This window comes from Odontomachus brunneus, unplaced genomic scaffold (assembly GCF_010583005.1).
Source record: "Odontomachus brunneus isolate Ranch 3 - 2012 unplaced genomic scaffold, Obru_v1 Obru_scaffold_038, whole genome shotgun sequence".
Taxonomy (NCBI): Eukaryota; Metazoa; Arthropoda; class Insecta; order Hymenoptera; family Formicidae; genus Odontomachus; species Odontomachus brunneus.
In genome coordinates, this window is record NW_022639488.1 from 1,811,048 (window position 1) to 1,829,585 (window position 18,538).

The window sequence follows — 18,538 nt, forward strand, 5'->3', positions numbered from 1 at the left end:
ATTGCAGTTATAAAAGAAAATTATGTAACTTTAACATTAATAACGTATAGCACCCGTTATATTACGTGTTACTTTTATGTTATATAATAGTTATATTCTGTGTTTGCTCTGAATATATTCCAAAACTTTGTTCATCATATCTCAAATAATTGATTGCTATTTTTTAAATAACGTATTGCCCCTTCAGTTCCTAAATTTTATGCAATATAGCTTCATAAGAGAATATAAAATGTTCACTATTTATAATGTTTGCAATATGATGTGTGATCTATTTATCATATTATAAATAAAATATAATTCTAAAACTTTTTGCTATCTCATCTTTCCATAAATTAATTATTGATATGTGTATAACTTACATGAAAAAAAGTAAGGTATTAAAATACACGGTTTTAATTAACGGATGCATGTGTTGTATATTATTATATATTTGATATTCTTAATTAGAATATCATTTAAGAAATATTTTGATTAGTCTCCCTTTTTTTTATTCCTAATACATATATCCATATGTTGCATGGTTATTGTTTTATTTTCAGAAATATCACATACAATGCCAAATTGTCATTTTTAAAGACATACCCAGCTTTGATAGAAATTCATTTTTGTATCTGCCAAAATGCAAGCCATTGACAAGGATTATTGTTATACAATGATATATCACATTTTGCTTCTTCACAATATCATTATATTTACAGCATGTTACATCAAATTATACTCTAAAGTGTAAATTATTATAGCCATAATAATAATACATTATATTAAAAAAAAAATACATTATATTTCTCTTTAGTTATAATCAAGAATTAATATAAGGACTAGAGGGCATACAATATGAAAAAAAATCTGTATAAAAATATTGAATATATATAAATGATTTTTGTCAACATTTTGAAAACTGTCTATCCCAAGAGGAATTGTAACAAAATATAAATAAGTTCTATTTTATCCTTTTCTTTTTTTTTTTTTTTATAGATATACTGACGAATTTAACGTTCGAGAGGATCTTATGGGACTAGCTATTGGTGCTCATGGTGCGAACATTCAACAAGCACGAAAAGTTGATGGCATTACAAATATAGAATTAGAAGAAAATTCGTGCACGTTTAAGATATACGGAGAGGTAATAATATTAAAAAAGACCTTATTATTAAAAAAGAAATTGATGTTCTTAATGAAATTATTTTAGCAAAAATTTACCAGCTCTTCTATATTCATGTTTAAAAGATATCTATTATATATTATTAAACTGATATATAGAGTTTACTCTTTCTTAATCACAGACACATGAAGCAGTTAAGAAAGCTCGATCTATGCTGGAATATAGCGAGGAATCTATACAAGTTCCACGGGTTTTGGTAGGGAAAGTAATTGGGAAAAATGGTCGTATTATCCAAGAAATTGTCGACAAAAGTGGTGTTGTAAGTATACTTTTATTATTGCTTAATGATATAATAAGTCTATATTTTTATAATTACTACTTTCGGAATTAATAACTCAGGTAGGGATTCTTGTTCGTTAATCAACATTTGTTTGAAAAATGACTGAAAACACATAAATTAATTTTCATTTTCAGTTGATACAATATAATTTTATTAGAATTATTAGATTTAGTACATAGATTACATATAATACTTTACAGATCCCCTACGTCTACTGATATATGTTTATCTCATGACATGTAACAATTGTCCAAAATTTCTAAGCCGCGTTTTCAAGTGTAACAATTATTTGTGCTCGTATCTAAAGACGCTATAATCAAAATTGCTACAGTATTCAATTGAAAATGAAAGTTATAATTTATGAGGAGTTAGTTTATATATGATATACGTGCCTTCTTTGTTCTCGGTAGATAACAACTGGTTCGAGTGGGAATGTACATACTGATAGAGTAAGTATATCATTTTCTATTTCTTGTGATTTTATTCTATATCCAGTTCATTCAGTCAATCATTCGTATGTGTCTGGAAGCTCTCGCAAATCTTACATGAACCATTCGGGCCAGTTTTTTGTGTTGCAACAAGTAACTGCCGTTTCTTTATATGATTCGGCCTATATTCACATTTAGCGCTAAATTCATTCTCAGTGCTATCTCATTCTGAGTGCTATTCATCTAAAATATTTACTGAATGATGCATTCGGTACTATCATAAGCCGGCAATCATATAGCTAGGTTTAACGCTAAATTTACATCGTGAATATGGACCTAGATGTATACGTGCATCATGAGTGATATTTGATACATAGATCATTCCATGTCCATGTCCATTTGTTTTTTGCCATCGATTACTTTTTTAAAACCAGTCTTATTTCAAAATATGCCTTCTTGATCTGTTTGATTCATTAACTCGTTAATAATTGAGAATACATTACGTAGCATTAGCTACCGTTACGAATGAATACAAATTTTTTGTGATAAAAATTTCTTAACAGTATATTTTAAATATGTATCATAGATGAGAAAGAGAGAGAGAGAGAGAAAGAGAGAAAAATCACATAAATAAAAGTAAAATTATATAATTAAGTTACATAAACAAATAACAAGATAAATGCAATTCTTTCTTAAATGTTTGTAACATTAGAATTTGATTGTAAATTGTTACATTTGTATAATTGTAAAAGTAATTATTTTCTGTAATGATAAAAGCTCGAGCCTTCCATTCAAAAAAATTTTCTAAACTTGTCTGCCCACTCGTCTACATGAAAGCTGTAATTATACATACACAGTATAATTATTACGTAGTTAATATGAATGTATAATTATAATACATATTATCTAGAAATGTTACATGAAGAAGGTAAAGAGATCGAAAAATTGTTTTCCTAAAAAATAGTGTATGTATGATAAAGAACATTTAAGCAAATTTCACAGAGATATCAACAATCAATGGAAATGACAAACGCCGATGACTGAAAACCGATGGTATGGATATGAAATATGATTAAATATGTCATTCTGGGTAACTCATTGTTTTAAAGCGCAATTTTAACACCTACGATTTTCAGGTAAGGGTAAAAATAAAAGCAGACAACGAACCACAACCAACGGGAGGAGGGTCAGGTGTTCTTTGTCTTTGTTGGCACTGTTGAAAGTATTGCCAATGCCAAAGTTTTATTGGAATATCATTTAGCACACTTAAAGTTATAATTACGCCTTGTATTGACACATACAGCATTAAGAAAGCTGTGTGTAGCTTAAAATCTACAATACAATACTTGGCAGAGGTGTAATGTATCACTTAACTTTACACAACCTTCGTAGATTCTCGATCAGATTACTGATACATTAATGTCCATTTTCACCATCTCCGGTTACCTTTACTACTGGTTAAATGTGCACGGTGATTGGTTAATCTTGCTAAACGACAAGTGCGATTGGTCAGTTCCAACGGAATAACTAGCCGGTTAAGATAATCGGAGATGGTGAAAATGGGCATAATTGTTGACTTGAACATTAATATGTCTACAAATCTGTATATTGTAAACTCATTCACATGCAATATTACTTCTAGAAATTAATATTTCAGTACGAATTTATCAATATATTGGATGATCGAATATAAAGCTAAAATTTAAACAAAATTAAGATAAATCTGAATATCAAAGGATTATATTATGATTTATCTCCTGCAGGAAGTGGAACAGCTTCGACAAGAAAAATTGGAAATTGACCAGCAATTATGAAGCATGCATGGATCAACTACAGGACCCATGCCCAATTTTCTTCCTACAAGACGGGAAATGGTTGCAGGACCAGAAGAAGGCGTCAGCGGTCGTGGTGGTCGTGATGGCCAATCACGAGGACGCAGCTCTCGGGGTAGAGCGCCTACCAGACACAACGCCGATAATATTGTTGCTAATTATATTCATTATACGTAAAGCACTAATGCAGACATATGAAACTAAAAGAGTAATATTATAATTTGCTAAAATACTGAAAAAAACTGAGAATTTTTAATGTAATTTTTCCATTAAGGTTTTACCAATTTGTCGCCAAAGTCACAATTTATCGTTTGTCTTATATATTAGCAGCTTTTTACAAGTATAGTTACGTTAGACAATGCCGATAATATTGTTGCTAAATATATTACTCTATGTAAGTCACTCGTACAAACATATAAAATTTAAAGAAAGAATGATATCATTTGCTAAAATACTGAAACATTTTCTATAAACGTTTTGTTATGATTTATCGTTTGCCTTATTAATAGCTTACACGTTAATCAGTGAACAATATACAGTATAAGTAAGAATATCTTTAACGTTGTATATTTATTAAATGTTTTGCTATTTATTCTTAGGATTACGTAGAGATACAATGGACAGCAGTGAAGATCGCATCCGCGATTTACCACCTAGAGGTGGTCACCAGGGAGGTGCCGGTAATTCAGGGTATATGAGTGGCAGGCAAGGTCGTCCTACAACCCAACGTAGAGATCGTAGAGACGAACGCCGTCGCACTACCGACGATGAAGACACTGTTCTAGACAGTCAAGATGTCTCGAGCATTGATAGAGGTAATAACATTGATCGGTTAATAATGACACGTGTTGATTGTGCAGTCGTAACCGTTTCGTCCTAAAGATGATAACGTAGCGCATTAGAATGCTTTGAAATATTAGCATGAATTGTGAAGCAAACTCTTGTGACCATCTAACACTAATGTCTCGTCGAAATTTGATTCTAATGCATGCTACTAACGTATGCAGTGCAGCTTTCACAAACTGTGATTAAATCTATCACTTAAATATTAGCCTCCGTTACGAGTCCAACAGATGGTCACAATGGTTTGTGTATGTATAGAGTCAGTATCGAGTGTGGAGGGTGGACCTAAAGGAATAAGACGAAGAAGGCTTCGACGTTCCCGACAACGAAGCACAACGCCGACGAGTATTCAGATAGGTAATGTTACGACACAGGTAATTTTCCATTCTTAGGCTTGCGTGATATTTCTTTAGGACGATCGGTTGTTCTCGAGAAGCGAGAATTGTAGTACGAAGTATTTGCTTGTTAGTAGATCGAAGACGCTTGTATGTGCGAAAACATTCAGAGTTAATCTATACATTTGTTTAGGCAGCAATGCCGGACCGTGCGACCAGTCAACAATAAACAGCAAGGAAGGAACACCCGCGAATGACGTCTCTGTGTCTAACAGTTCCCAAGGACCTAAAGGCCAAAGAGAACATCGGTCTCGTCCTCCTCGTATGCAACAGAGCAATAAGCCTAAGGAAGCTCTGGTTAATGGTACCAGTGGCTAAGCAATCGTTGCGGCCAACGATTGCCACTAACGTTACTACTACGTTACACCTAATGAGAGCTATTAACACCCAGCACGTAACATGACGCATACCGACGCAAGGACTACACGATTATGGAACGCGACATGATTAGTCTACGCTCGTTGTTAAGACTGTTTGCTACCGATAAGAATACGACAGTTGTTTAAGAAATCGTCATTCTCCTTAAACACATTTAAGGACACATATTAATATCCATGCATGGTTTAGTTTAATGATGGTAATTACGCTGTCATGTTTGATATATGGATACATTCATTGGGAGAAATAGGAGATAGCATTTGGTAAGAAGGATTCCCTGATTGTGAAACTGTGCCTCATTTTTATACCGAGCTCCTAACTTACGTGGCAGTGCATCGGATGTACCGTGCGCGCAGTACACAGTACATCTTGGTCACTCGTTAACGTTTAACGATCCGATATTAGGCTGGATATTCGCGGCTCGTACGTCAATTAATCGCTCTGAGTAGGTTTCATCTAGATATGTCGCTGAGTACTTACAAATAATTCGATATATATATTTGTAGAAACGCGAATCTCTTAACCCGAAATGTCATCACGAGTCGATTTCCTTCACTCGGTAGTGTTGATTTAACCAATTATTCGACGTACTTTTTCTCTCTCTCATAAGTGCTACATGTTAAATAAAATGCTTTCATTACTTTACTGACTTTGCTACTACTGATGATACTGTCGGAAGTAATCCTGTGAAAACCAAAAACCGATATAGGAACGCGACATAACTACGATGTAACTCGATATGTGGTACGAAGAAAATGGATTTCCGTTGTTAATCATAACAACGGCAGGCGGCAGCTGTATAAGAAATTCTGGTTCAAAGGTGTTCCCAATGATGTTCCTTTCTATTTACTTGAGAAAATTGAGTTTTTGATTTACAATTATTAGTAGAGTTATTTAACAACACTAGATTTTTATGTTTCAATGCTGAGTGTTGATTAATAATATCATGATGATTGCAAAAACGACATTCGGATATAAAAAAGAACACGATCAGATGTGCACAAGGAGTCTGTTTTTATTTCCGAATATACTTCTCACGTAATTTAGTCTTTCCTCTTTTTTTCCTTTTTTTCTCTTTCTCTTTTTTTTATTTTACTACAGTCTAAGCATACTATATCAAACTTTAGGATTTGATATCAAGTTCGTTTCTGCATTGTTTCGCATGATTTAAAAAGAAAGTAAACGTATACTTAGTAATACCAATGTATGATGTGCCAGAGAAGGAATGATACATGTTTTATGATATCTAGCTAAAGTGCAGACTTAGCGCATACCTTTATTACTATAATACTACTTAGTCGAAATGTGGATGTCTGAACAAATAAACTAGCTTTACTATACTAAGCTATAAAATAGATACGATCAATTGTTTTAAATTGATTATCAATGCTATTAAAAAATCAGTTATCAATTTAAAACAGTTGTCTCTTCTTCCGGATATGACAACAACTAATCGGACATGTCTCATGAATTTTGCAAAAACACATGGCGGTTGATGCAATATATTGACACCTACCAAAACAGCTGCCATTTTATCTGAATATTCTTATGGCAGCCAAAAAAAACTGAGATATCCCCCACCTTGCTTGTTTCAGATACATTTGTATTGATTGCAATTTGTGCATAATTTAAGAATAAAACATTTCTGTACATAGACTGGCCATTGCTATGGTGAACCTTGGATCCTCTTTGACATAAGCGATGCGAAACCCTACAAAATCACACAAAACCCACTGCACTCCTACGAATTCTCTTCTGGAACTCTGTCAATTTTCAGACGGTAAATTCAAAATTTTCCTAAATGGGAATCGTCATAAATAGTTGTATGAGTATATTTTACAACAATAACTTACATATCATTTTATATGTATGTCTAGTTATTTAGTTACTTTATATGCTTAGATAAAAGAAAAAAAACTGTTATGTTCACTTACATACTTAATAAAACTTAAGCTCTCGACTACATAACTCAATTAAGGTGCGAATTTTTTCTAAATAATCAATTTCGTGAAATCTAAAAGCGAATAATTCGGTGCGTCGACCAGTTGCTGCTCGTGTTTGTACAAATTGAAGTTTCAGGTACAGAAACGAGACCACATCGAAAGTCTCTCAACGGTAACGGTTAGTGCAATCCCAAATTCCCGCCGAGGCCTTGCTCTTTCCGCCACTGAGCCAATCTGATGGCGTACCATCCCTGAAATCCAAGAATCCATGTCATAACGCAGTTTTCTGTTGTCATTATATTGCAAAACTATACACGATTTTATCGATCTTTCATTCTCACATTGTGTCTATTATGTGCATTGTTTTAGAATGTATCTTCCGCTCACCTCGACATCAGCCTCAGAAAGACCCGTTTCAGCTGCGAGCAGCACGATATCCGCAGTATGAGGCGCTCTTGGCCATCTATTAAATTGCTCTTGAAGAACAGCTTCTTGATCCACTGTCAGACGGATTACTCGAGTGCCAGCTTCTCTGGCAGGATATCTCGTTGGGTAAGACTTCAGCATGTTTCTTCTATGAGAAAAAAACTATATTTAAAATTAAGAAGAGTATTATAACGGAAAAAAAAGTAAAAGTCGCGCTGATCTTTATGTGATCCCAGATAGTACTATCTACTATAACATGTTTTAAAAAGACGTCTCATTTTCTTTAATCATGTAAAAGACAGATGTCATATGGCATCACCACTTTAATTTAGAAAACATTTAAGGAAAAGCACAAAAAGTCAACAGTAAATATTACCCAAAGGTTTTCGAGGTCGCTAATTATAAATCTACTATCACAGATTTTTAAAACACAGTGGCGAATACAATATCCCATATAGCAAATATTCAATAGATATCCTAAGAACTTCTTAAGAATTTTCGAATATTCTTAGAACGTTCTTAGAATATCTATTGAACATTTGTGCTATATGGAATGGAGGACAAAAGTAACAAACTTTGGTGTTTTTCAATTAATCACTTCAAAATCTTGTTTCTAATGATTTTCGCAATCACTGATTATGAATTTACTAACAAATTTTTAAAATTTAAAACGGGGTATCCAATATGGCAAATGAAAATAGCAAATTAAAAAACTACATCCTTTAGTATGCGCTTCTTTATAATTTTGGTATAGGAAACCGCTCTTAGCTAAAATCAAAGTCATAAGGAGGATGTAGCGATATTCGATTCTATTTTTTTTGTGTTTTTCTTGTTTTTAATTTTTTCAATTTTTTGTTTTTTCTTTGTTTTTTTCTATTTTATTTCGTAACTCCTTTTATCCTTATATTGTTGTTCCAACAACTCGAAAATATATGATTATAAATTCCCATATAGCATACAATGTTCTATAATAGCACACAATGTTCTATGAATATTCTTATGGAATGCGAATATTCTCAATTTCAGAATATTCAAATGGAATATTCAATAAATATACATAGAATATTACAATTAGAGTCATATTTTCATAATGAAAAAGAGCATGCTAAGAATATTCTTCGAAAATGTATAGAATATTTGTCGAGAATGTTTGTGGAATATTCTTCGAAAACGATTTTAGAATACTCGTTCCAAATCATTTTTGAATATTCGAGTTTATGTATTGCACATTGTTCATGGTGTAATATATGTCTTAATAACTTCTGAGAGAGGTAGTGAAATCTGTGATTCCCTTATAGAAATATCATACTAAGAATCATTGATAATTACTTATTTTCAGTATTAAAAATACTGGATAATAAGTAATTATCAATGATTCTTAGTATGATATTTCTATAAGAGTTATATATAACCGGCACACTACCCAGACAGCACACAATATTTATGATAAAAATCCATAAATATTTATGTCAAATTATTTTTTAAAAATATTATACAAATATGTTATAAATATTTTAGGAACGTAAAGGGAAAAAATATCAAAATCTTTGTTCAAAATATTATTAAAATATAGACCAAATATTTTATACTATATTTATAATAAACAAAGATTAAATATTTGTAGTAATATTTTGTAAATATTTCTATTTACAATTATCATACATGAAAAAAATTAGTGTAATTTTTTAATACTATTAAACTAAAAAATAAAAAATTTGAAATTTAAATTGGTATTGTACACTGAAAAAATTCAATTTAAATTAAGGAATCATATTTTGTTAAATATAATTTCTTAACTTAAAAAATAGTTGTTAGATTTTAGAAAACGACAACGAAGTCCGCTCTCTGCTAATGGGAACTGTTTCGACGACCGACAAATGTATATAGACAGCCGATACATAGATGGCGTTTGTATAGCGATGATAAGAGACAAAATATGAAATTAGTAATTACATAAATACATTTAAATACAAGATACATTTATATTAAGTAATTAATTATAAAGTTAATGATATTTAATCGTTTGATATTTAAATATGATACATATCCTATTGCCCTTATAGAAATATCATACTAAGAAATACTGAAAAATTATTAGTGATTAAATATTACCAGTAATTAAGTAATTTTTTGGCCAGTACTTAATTTCTGGTGAATACTGATAATAAAGTCACTGTTAAATATTGATAGTAATCAAATACTGAAAATTATTATGCGAAGGTGAAAAATGAGAAAATCATAATGTTTACAAAAATATACTTATATTCCTAATTTTCTCATGTCTCATAAACTACTAGATATCGAAGGTTGTCAACAAATTCCAAACTTTCGTGAATCCTCCTGCGATAATTTCGATCCCAAGCGGTATACCACCGGTCACCAAATCCATGTCCTGACTCCGTTAAAAGTTGCTTAACCTGATGATCGAGCGGCACGCGGCGATTCCCAATGACTTCAATGATATTCTTATGATTAATGCATATACAGGGTGTCCGGTAACTAATCGAGCAACCGCCGTGTACGAGTAGAACGGCCCTTATAGAAATATACTAAGAATCATTGATAATTACTTATTATCCAGTATTTTTAATATTGAAAATAAGTAATTATCAATGATTCTTAGTATGATATTTCTATAAGGTGGGTCAAAATAATCATAAAAATTATATACCATTTTGAAATTTTCTCAATATTTATTCCATAATTAATTAAAATATATAAACGAATGAGCTCACAAGAAGCGGTAGGACAGGCTGTGTGTAAAAGAAATGGCTTATTTCTTAGCGACGATGAGTAAACAGCTGATTTCGAGGCGGAGTAACGTATACGTGTCGCTTGTTATGTGATTTTCATAATTTTTCCTCTCTCTTTATGTGTATATATATATATATATATATATATATATATATATATATAATATTTATATAATATTTTAAAAAAAGTAATTCAAAATAAATATTTATAAATATTTATCTAATAACTTACTAATATTGTATGATGTCTGGATTAATACTTTAAATCTTAACAATACTTTGCGTAAGTATTTCATCACTTAGCAAAGTATTATATATTAGTATTTAAATATTGACAATGTTCTGCGTAAGTATTTTACCACTGGACGAAGTATTACATATCGATATTTTAGTATTGAAATCAATCATAAGGTAGAATTTGTAACATTAAATATTGAAATACTTGAGTACTAAAAGCTGTATTTGAATTACAGAATATTACTAAATACTGTACTTTTAATACTGAAAATAAGTAATTAATCAATGATTCTTAGTATGATATTTCTATAAGGGTGAAAAATTTCTGTTGAGATAACAATAAAATTACCAATTCAATTCTCAGTTGAATTCTCAATTAAATTCTCAAATGCCGTTTCCGCAAAAATTCGCATGTAAGATCTCAATTGAGATATTTGTATCTGATGGAAATAATTTATTGAAAATATAATGAACTTTTGCTGAAATGCTTTTGAAAAGCATTCACAATTTTGACCCAATTTCATTAAAATTTCATTATAATTTCATTAATATTTCAATAATATTTCATTAAAAATGTAGAAAAATTCAGTGAAAAATTATTATTAATTAAAATAGATTGAGAAAAGTATAATAAAGTATTATTTTGTCCAAATAATAAAAAAAAAACTATAATTTCATATTTTGTGTCGTTTTATTTATTCGTAAGATTCGCGTGGATTCATTCGATCCCGTGTCACAGGTACTATCTTCAGATGACTATGCGCTGTTCAATGCCTAACCTCAATGATCGTACAGGAACTGGTGATGGCAATGCGCTGTAACGATATCGTGGTGGATTGTATTTACAATATACTTTTATAGCGTTTAAAAATGTAATGACATATCTGTCGGTAAATGTTTCAAAGGACGTAACAACAATCATAATGCGATTAATATTGATACAATGTTAAATTGTATAATTAATCAAACTTTAATATACAACGTGCTTGCAAAAGAGAGAGAATATTCCTTCTTTCTCTTTTACGAGCACGTTGTATATTAAAGTTTGATTAGTTATACAACATTGTATCAATATTAATCGCATTGTGATTGTTGTTACGTTCTTTGAAACATTTACCGACAGATATGTCAATGCATTTTTAAACACTAAGAGTATATTGTAAATACAACCCACCAATTCCGGTACGATCGTTGAGGTTAGGCGCTGTTGAACAGCGCATAGTCATCTGAAGATGGTACCTGTGACACAGGATCGAATCCACGCGAATCTTACGAATAAATGAAACGACACAAAATATTAAATTATAGTTTTTTTTATTTAGACAAAATAATAATTCATTATTCTTTTCTCAATCTATTTTAATTAATAATGATTTTTTACTGAATTTTTCTACATTTTTAATGAAATATTATTAAAATATTAATGAAATTATAATGAAATTTTAATGAAACTCTTATAGAAATATCATACTAAGAATCACTGATAATTACTTATTTTCAGTATTAAAAATACTGGATAATAAGTAATTATCAATGATTCTTAGTATGATATTTCTATAAGGAAATTGGGTCAAAATTGTGAATGCTTTTCAAAAGCATTTCAGCAAAAGTTCATTATATTTTCAATAAATTATTTCCATCAGATACAAATATCTCAATTGAGGTCTTACATGCGAATTTTTGCGGAAACGGCATTTGAGAATTGAATTAAAAATTCAACTGAGAATTGAATTGGGAATTCAATTCTATTGTTATTTCAACAGAAATTTTTCAGTAGGATATTTAAATATGTATCTCAGATACTTTAAAATATGTATCTGCTCAACCCTAATAGTAATATATCATAGAAATTAACGTTATTATAATAAATGTTCGCTAATATATATAAACGATAGAGATATGCGAATTATTCGAATTCGAATAGAATCAAATCAAATGAAATTCGATTCGATTCAAATTCGGATCCCTATAATTCGAATCTAAATAATTCGAATACTGATCGCGTATATTAGTATTAACAAAGAACTATTAAAGACATCCAGCCTTACGGGAATTAGCATGACTTGAAAAGTTTGTTATACATTAGAATTTTCTTCAAAAATATTAAAAGAAGATAATGAGAAGATAATTCTAGATAAACTCATACCGACAACTGTAGGATCAATATGTGCCATAACGCAGCTTTCAAGGCTGGAACTGTATTCCATACACGTTTACTGACTATATATTATATATCTCTTACCTTTAAATAAATTGATATAACATGATTAATGTTATCTCTTTCTGTTAGTTATTGAAGTCACTATTTTTATGTTGAATTCAACGATTATGATAACTAAAAATTCTTTTAACGATTCGATTCGATTCGGGTGAAATCTCATCGATTCGATTCGATTCGAATTTGAAATTAAAATCTGAGATTTGATTCGATTCAATTCGACATTAAAAATCTTTGATTCACACATCTCTAATAAACGATTTAATAGTTTATATTTGCCATACAACGTGTTAATACTAAAAAAGAATAATAGCAATTGTAGCGACACAGAAGCACTGATTCATCGCAACATGCTGGGATATGGGTTTCCTATATTACCATTTTGAGTGACACACGCATGCTGTACTGTCATAAGATAGATATTTGCAGCCAATTCAGTTCTCTCTTACGTAATGCGTTTTTATTATGGTAGAACTGTGCCTCTTTATGACGGCGGATAATCAAGAATAATGCGCGGGTTTATATGCTATGTCTCAAATCCAATCGGCGTCTTTCCTTAATTTTTTTATCGTGCGCAATTGATTTAATAAACACTGCTTTTACATGTGAAATTATTCTATTACAACAATTGTAAATATAACTATAAACAGACTCTAAGGTCTATACAACTCTGCTTAAAATAATGAGTACAAAATGATAAGATTACATTACATTCAGTATGAATTGCAATGTAAATCAATCATCATCTTAATAATTCACACTGACTTAGATTTAAATTCAGACTGAATCTTACGTAATGTTCTTGTTTTGCATCCATCATTTCAGGAAACTGAAGGAATAAAACAAGCTTCTAAATGTAAATGCTGCTGTTCATATAGCAACAAAGTCAATGTTATTATTATTAAAATATTGTTTGATATTTTAGACTTTCGTAATGTTGTTCAATATTTCGCTTTTCTTCAGGGTTTGAACTGCGTCTTCCTTTAGTTCTAACAATGTATTTAAACAGAATCTAAATCTACATATATATATAAGTTTAATTTTATATTAATTTTCATATTAATTTTAATTAAACTTAAATTTAAGTTTAAACTATTAAAAACCAGTCCTTAAGAAATAAAAAATGCATCGTTTATTAATTAGCCAAAATAGTATAATATAAGATAAAGAAATAGGATAATATATTAGAAAAAATAGGAATATATTAATAATTATATGAGGAATATTAATATTTATATATTAAAAATAATAAGTGTGATATAAAAGTTGGTTTGACGTCGAAGATTGATTCACTACATCAAAAGTCCAAAGACAGTTCGATGCGTAAGTCGCTATAAAACATTATTAACTTCCCATAATTTAATTGACATGTATATCCAGCGATTGACTTTAACAAATCTTTCATTCTTCGAAAAAGAAATTATTTTATATGCTATTCTTTATAATAAAGCTGATATGTGTGCGCAAAAGAAGATATTTTTAGATACTTTGGAAAAAAGTGCATATATAATCATATAAAAATATATATGATTGTATATAATCATATATAATTTTTTTACCTATACATATGTGACTTTACATATGACCATATCTAATAATGTCCATACATAAAACAATTATTATATACAATTATTATACAATTATTATACAATTATTATACTATTGAATGAGAAAAGGAAATTATGATTTGATTCAATTAAACCTCAATATTATTGTTATCATAAACATAACCATAAATATAAGCCGACCCAGGCAAAACAGATAGTCAAAATAATGTCAATCTCAAGTCATTTTCACCAAAAAATGACGTAAATTTGGTCAATATTTGATCAAAATGACGATCAGATTGACATTATTTTGATTACCTGTTCTATCTGCGTACTTCAATTGTATCTTCACAATAGCATTCTTTTCAATGTGAACATATATACATAATTATACATAATTTTACATAATTATACACATATATATAATTATATATAATTATATATGATCATGTATGACCATATATGAAGAAAATCCACATATGAATTTTTTCCCCGGGAGCTTTTTATTTTAGTAACTATAATATGCTTATCAAGTTGCATTGCGTCTGATGAAAGTTTAATTCTTATAAGAAATTTCATGTTTAACTTTCTTTTAGAGCGGTTGTCGTATCGAAATAATTGTTATACTTGCTTAATTGAACCGTATCTTCCGACGTGGTAGAGTGAAGAGGTACGTTCGTTTCACGACAAAATATAAATAGGTTCTAGCGACAGCCATGCGATCATGGCGTAGGTAAGCCAACGGTAAAAATAACACGACATTGACCCAACATCAGGGTCCGCGGGAATTTGGATACGTTTCAAAAGCGTGTCGACACACTTGCGAAATATATCAAAAAGACTGACGAAATCCATGGTAAATATTCTGCGCCACGTGTGTGATCCCGCGAAAGTCATATAAAAAAAGACGAGAAAACAAAAAGAAACGAAAATGTGAGTACAACGTTTTCCTTGAGCGAAATCAAGGATGTAATCTATCCGAAAATCCTGCAGGTTCTATTATGCGAAATGGAATAATTTCGACGGAATCGACATTGAGATTTTCTTTCTAACCTATTAAGATCGCATAACGAGTCCGACTCGTACTTAGATTCAAATTTCATTTATTAATAATCATTAATTAAAATAATTAAATAATTATTTGAATTTGTTATTAATTATTAATTGAAATTGTGAAAATAGACACGTTACCCTTATAGAAATATCATACTAAGAATCATTGATAATTACTTATTATCCAGTATTTTTAATACTGAAAATAAGTAATTATCAATGATTCTTAGTATGATATTTCTATAAGGGTATGACTTTCTTTGTAAGGGAATAGATGGTTTTTTTTCGATTTGTATATTGTTATTTGTTGAAAGTTATATTAAACTGTGACACTTTATATGCTTTGACTGTGTAGGTATGTCTTCAAAAATTTCATATGAAATGCTATGCAGTTTTCTTAAGTTGACCTATTAAAATCATTTATTTTCGTCATTCGCAGAACTAAAAAATTATAAAAGTCAAATATAAATTTCTAAATGTTTGTGTATATGTTAAAAGTACAAATATAAAGTTGAATTTGCTTTAAAGAATAACAGTTTTTTTTTTATTAATAGTTGGCAACAGTGTACAATTTTTTCCAGCAATATATTTTCGAAAAATTATTGCTTCTTGTTTCTCATCTTACAAGTTGAAACATAGTTGAACCTCGAGTATTGCATCGTCAATATATGAATGAAAGCGCACGTTGTCACTGATGAAATAATATTGAATATCAGTCTTAGGCAAATTTCCGTGATGAAAAAAGGATTTAGAGGAACCCTTCAATTATTAATGATAATTGAAGAAGGACGATATTATTGATTATTTTTAAACATTTAATATTTAATATAAATATCAAGATATTTAGAATATATAATAAATATTAATTTTATAATTTGTAATAATTAAATAAAAATTTTATTACAGCATGAAGAGAATTTTATAGTAAAATTACTATATATTGAGAGAAAAATAGCTAAGCACGTATTATAGAACTCTTTGAAATCGATTCCCCTAAATTATTTCAATTGTATATATTCTTTCCACTGAACTCTGAAGTATTCTTTTTGCATCTGAAAATGAACTCAGAATTCGTGACATATAACTGAATTTTTTTTAATTCTTTTTTAATTCTTCTGTGCTATCTGGGAAGTTTTCTATATTCTTTAGCAAGATAAATCTAACTAACAATCCGACATATTAATTAGCTAATTAGCTAAATTGGTCGCTATAGATTCTACATTGACCGCTATAGGTTTAATATTGATCCAATGCATTGTACTGCTAAGGAATCTCTTCTTGCATTATTAAAAATATATATAAACATTAACAACAATTTACATGAAGAAAACTAATATCCTTTCTCTGTATATATACAGAGATTTACAATGAAGTACATTAAATTTTTTTGTAAAACTGCATTTCTGCAGCTGATTTGATGCAAAATTTGCCGACAAAAGATTATTAAACATCGAATTTTTCTGTTATCCTACAATCTCGCGTAAAATAAATATTCTTTAATATTACACATTATCAAATACATTTAATAAATATTTAGAAATGCATACTTGACTTTTTTCAGTTCTGCGAATGATGACACCCACACAGCAGAAGCATGAATTCAAAATACATCACGAAGATATTTTAGAGACATTGCGATATTTTTAGGATATCTCAATGATATATTTTGTGTTTTTATCTGTTGTGTGGACGATAAATGTTGCTTTCTATCTTCGATGTTCAGGAAATAAACACGATCTCACTAAATGGAAACGTTCCGTTCCATTTCATCGATTGCGCTGACCTTGTCGGTGGCGGTGAAACTCCTTCGATAGTACAAACAATTGATCGGAACACTATCGGTCGGGTTGGTGAGCTAAACCGAATCACTTTTTTGCATGAGATAACTTCCTTGGTAATCATTCTTTGGCTGCTGTAAGGCGAGGCGCGCGAAGAAGCGTGGGCGACACGGCGTTACGAACGCTCCGAGGCCATTATGGAACAACTGTTCGCGGAATGTTAAACTTGACCTACAGATCGAATCGCATACCAAGTAAGCAGAGGCGCGGACTCGTTTATCGAGGACGACTTCTGATCATGAGGCTTTGATCTTAATTCAGAAATGTTTGCGTGCCAAGGTGTGACGTCTACGCGACGATCGTGTCGAGCAATTGATGCGCGCGCATTGAAGTCTTCTTCGCCATCTTGGGATACTGCCGGGAATTTACGCAATGCTGCTCTAACTGATTTTCTTTTTTTGTTTCATTTCTCATTTGTCTCGTTTTTAATCGACCCACTACGAAGATACGGGCGGACTATCATCGTGAGTATCTAAAAATTATGTAGCAGATTTCCCAGGTAGCACAAAGCACTGAGCCAATGTTGAATCTATAGCAGCCAACATAGAATCTACAGCGGCCAACCGTTGGCTAACTAATATGTGCTGTTAAGGTTGTATATAATGTATATTTTTCTTTGTCACCGTTCTTATATATGAAAGATACGACTCTTACGAAAAAATATTATAAGAAAATTACTGAGAACAGTAGTACTTTTGTCGATTAACGAAAATATTACTGTTTTAATTATTGAAAATTTATATTAAAACTATTTATAAAATTAACAAATAGGTTTTCTACAGTTTTCTAATAGTGTTGTAATAAGTATATAGTAGTATTAAATAAAATTTTTCAATAGTGCTTCAATAGTTTTCCTACATTGTTCTCAGTAATTTCTTTTTATACATTTTTCCGTAAGGGGACGCAAAATGTATATTAAAGCTTCAATTTTTTGGATCTGACACTATCCGAATACACGATATTATTCGGATAATAAATAAATACCCGAGAAAAAATGATTATATATAATTATATATAAAATTATATATGATTATGTATAAATTATATATGAATTTTGTCTCTATATGGTCACATATACAGGGTGAATATTATATACCGGAACACCTGAATATCTCGAAAACAAAGCGTTGTATAAAAAAATGTTAAATACAAAAGTTGTAGGGTTTAAAAAGATCTATTTTATGATATTAGCAGTTTGACCTTGA

At 30.3% G+C, this 18,538-nt stretch overlaps 2 protein-coding genes and 1 pseudogene across 4 annotated transcripts in view; 2 read left to right on the forward strand and 1 right to left on the reverse strand.

Moving 5' to 3' along the window:
* Positions 1-619: 619 nt before the first annotated feature.
* Positions 620-6,974, forward strand: LOC116844033 (annotated as a pseudogene).
* A 154-nt stretch (positions 6,975-7,128) lies between these two features.
* LOC116844018 (cilia- and flagella-associated protein 61-like) overlaps positions 7,129-18,538 on the reverse strand; it is an 84,242-nt gene continuing 72,832 nt past the window's right edge. The window contains exons 8-9 of one of the 2 annotated variants that reach the window (XR_004377974.1): positions 7,649-7,835; positions 7,129-7,512 (exon numbers count right to left, since the gene is read on the reverse strand). Coding sequence is in view for 1 of the 2 variants with exons in the window: in XM_032815078.1 (XP_032670969.1) it covers positions 7,441-7,512; positions 7,649-7,849 (273 nt within the window). In the remaining variant the exon portion in view is untranslated. Of the gene's footprint in view, positions 7,513-7,648; positions 7,850-18,538 lie in introns of both variants that reach the window. The other variant, XM_032815078.1, reaches the window with a different exon arrangement.
* The window catches only part of LOC116844021, an 11,317-nt gene continuing 10,415 nt past the window's right edge, over positions 17,637-18,538 (forward strand). For both annotated transcript variants that reach the window (XM_032815085.1, XM_032815086.1), the window contains exon 1: positions 17,637-17,797. The gene's annotated coding sequence lies outside the window, so the exon portion shown is untranslated. The remainder of the gene's footprint in view (positions 17,798-18,538) is intronic.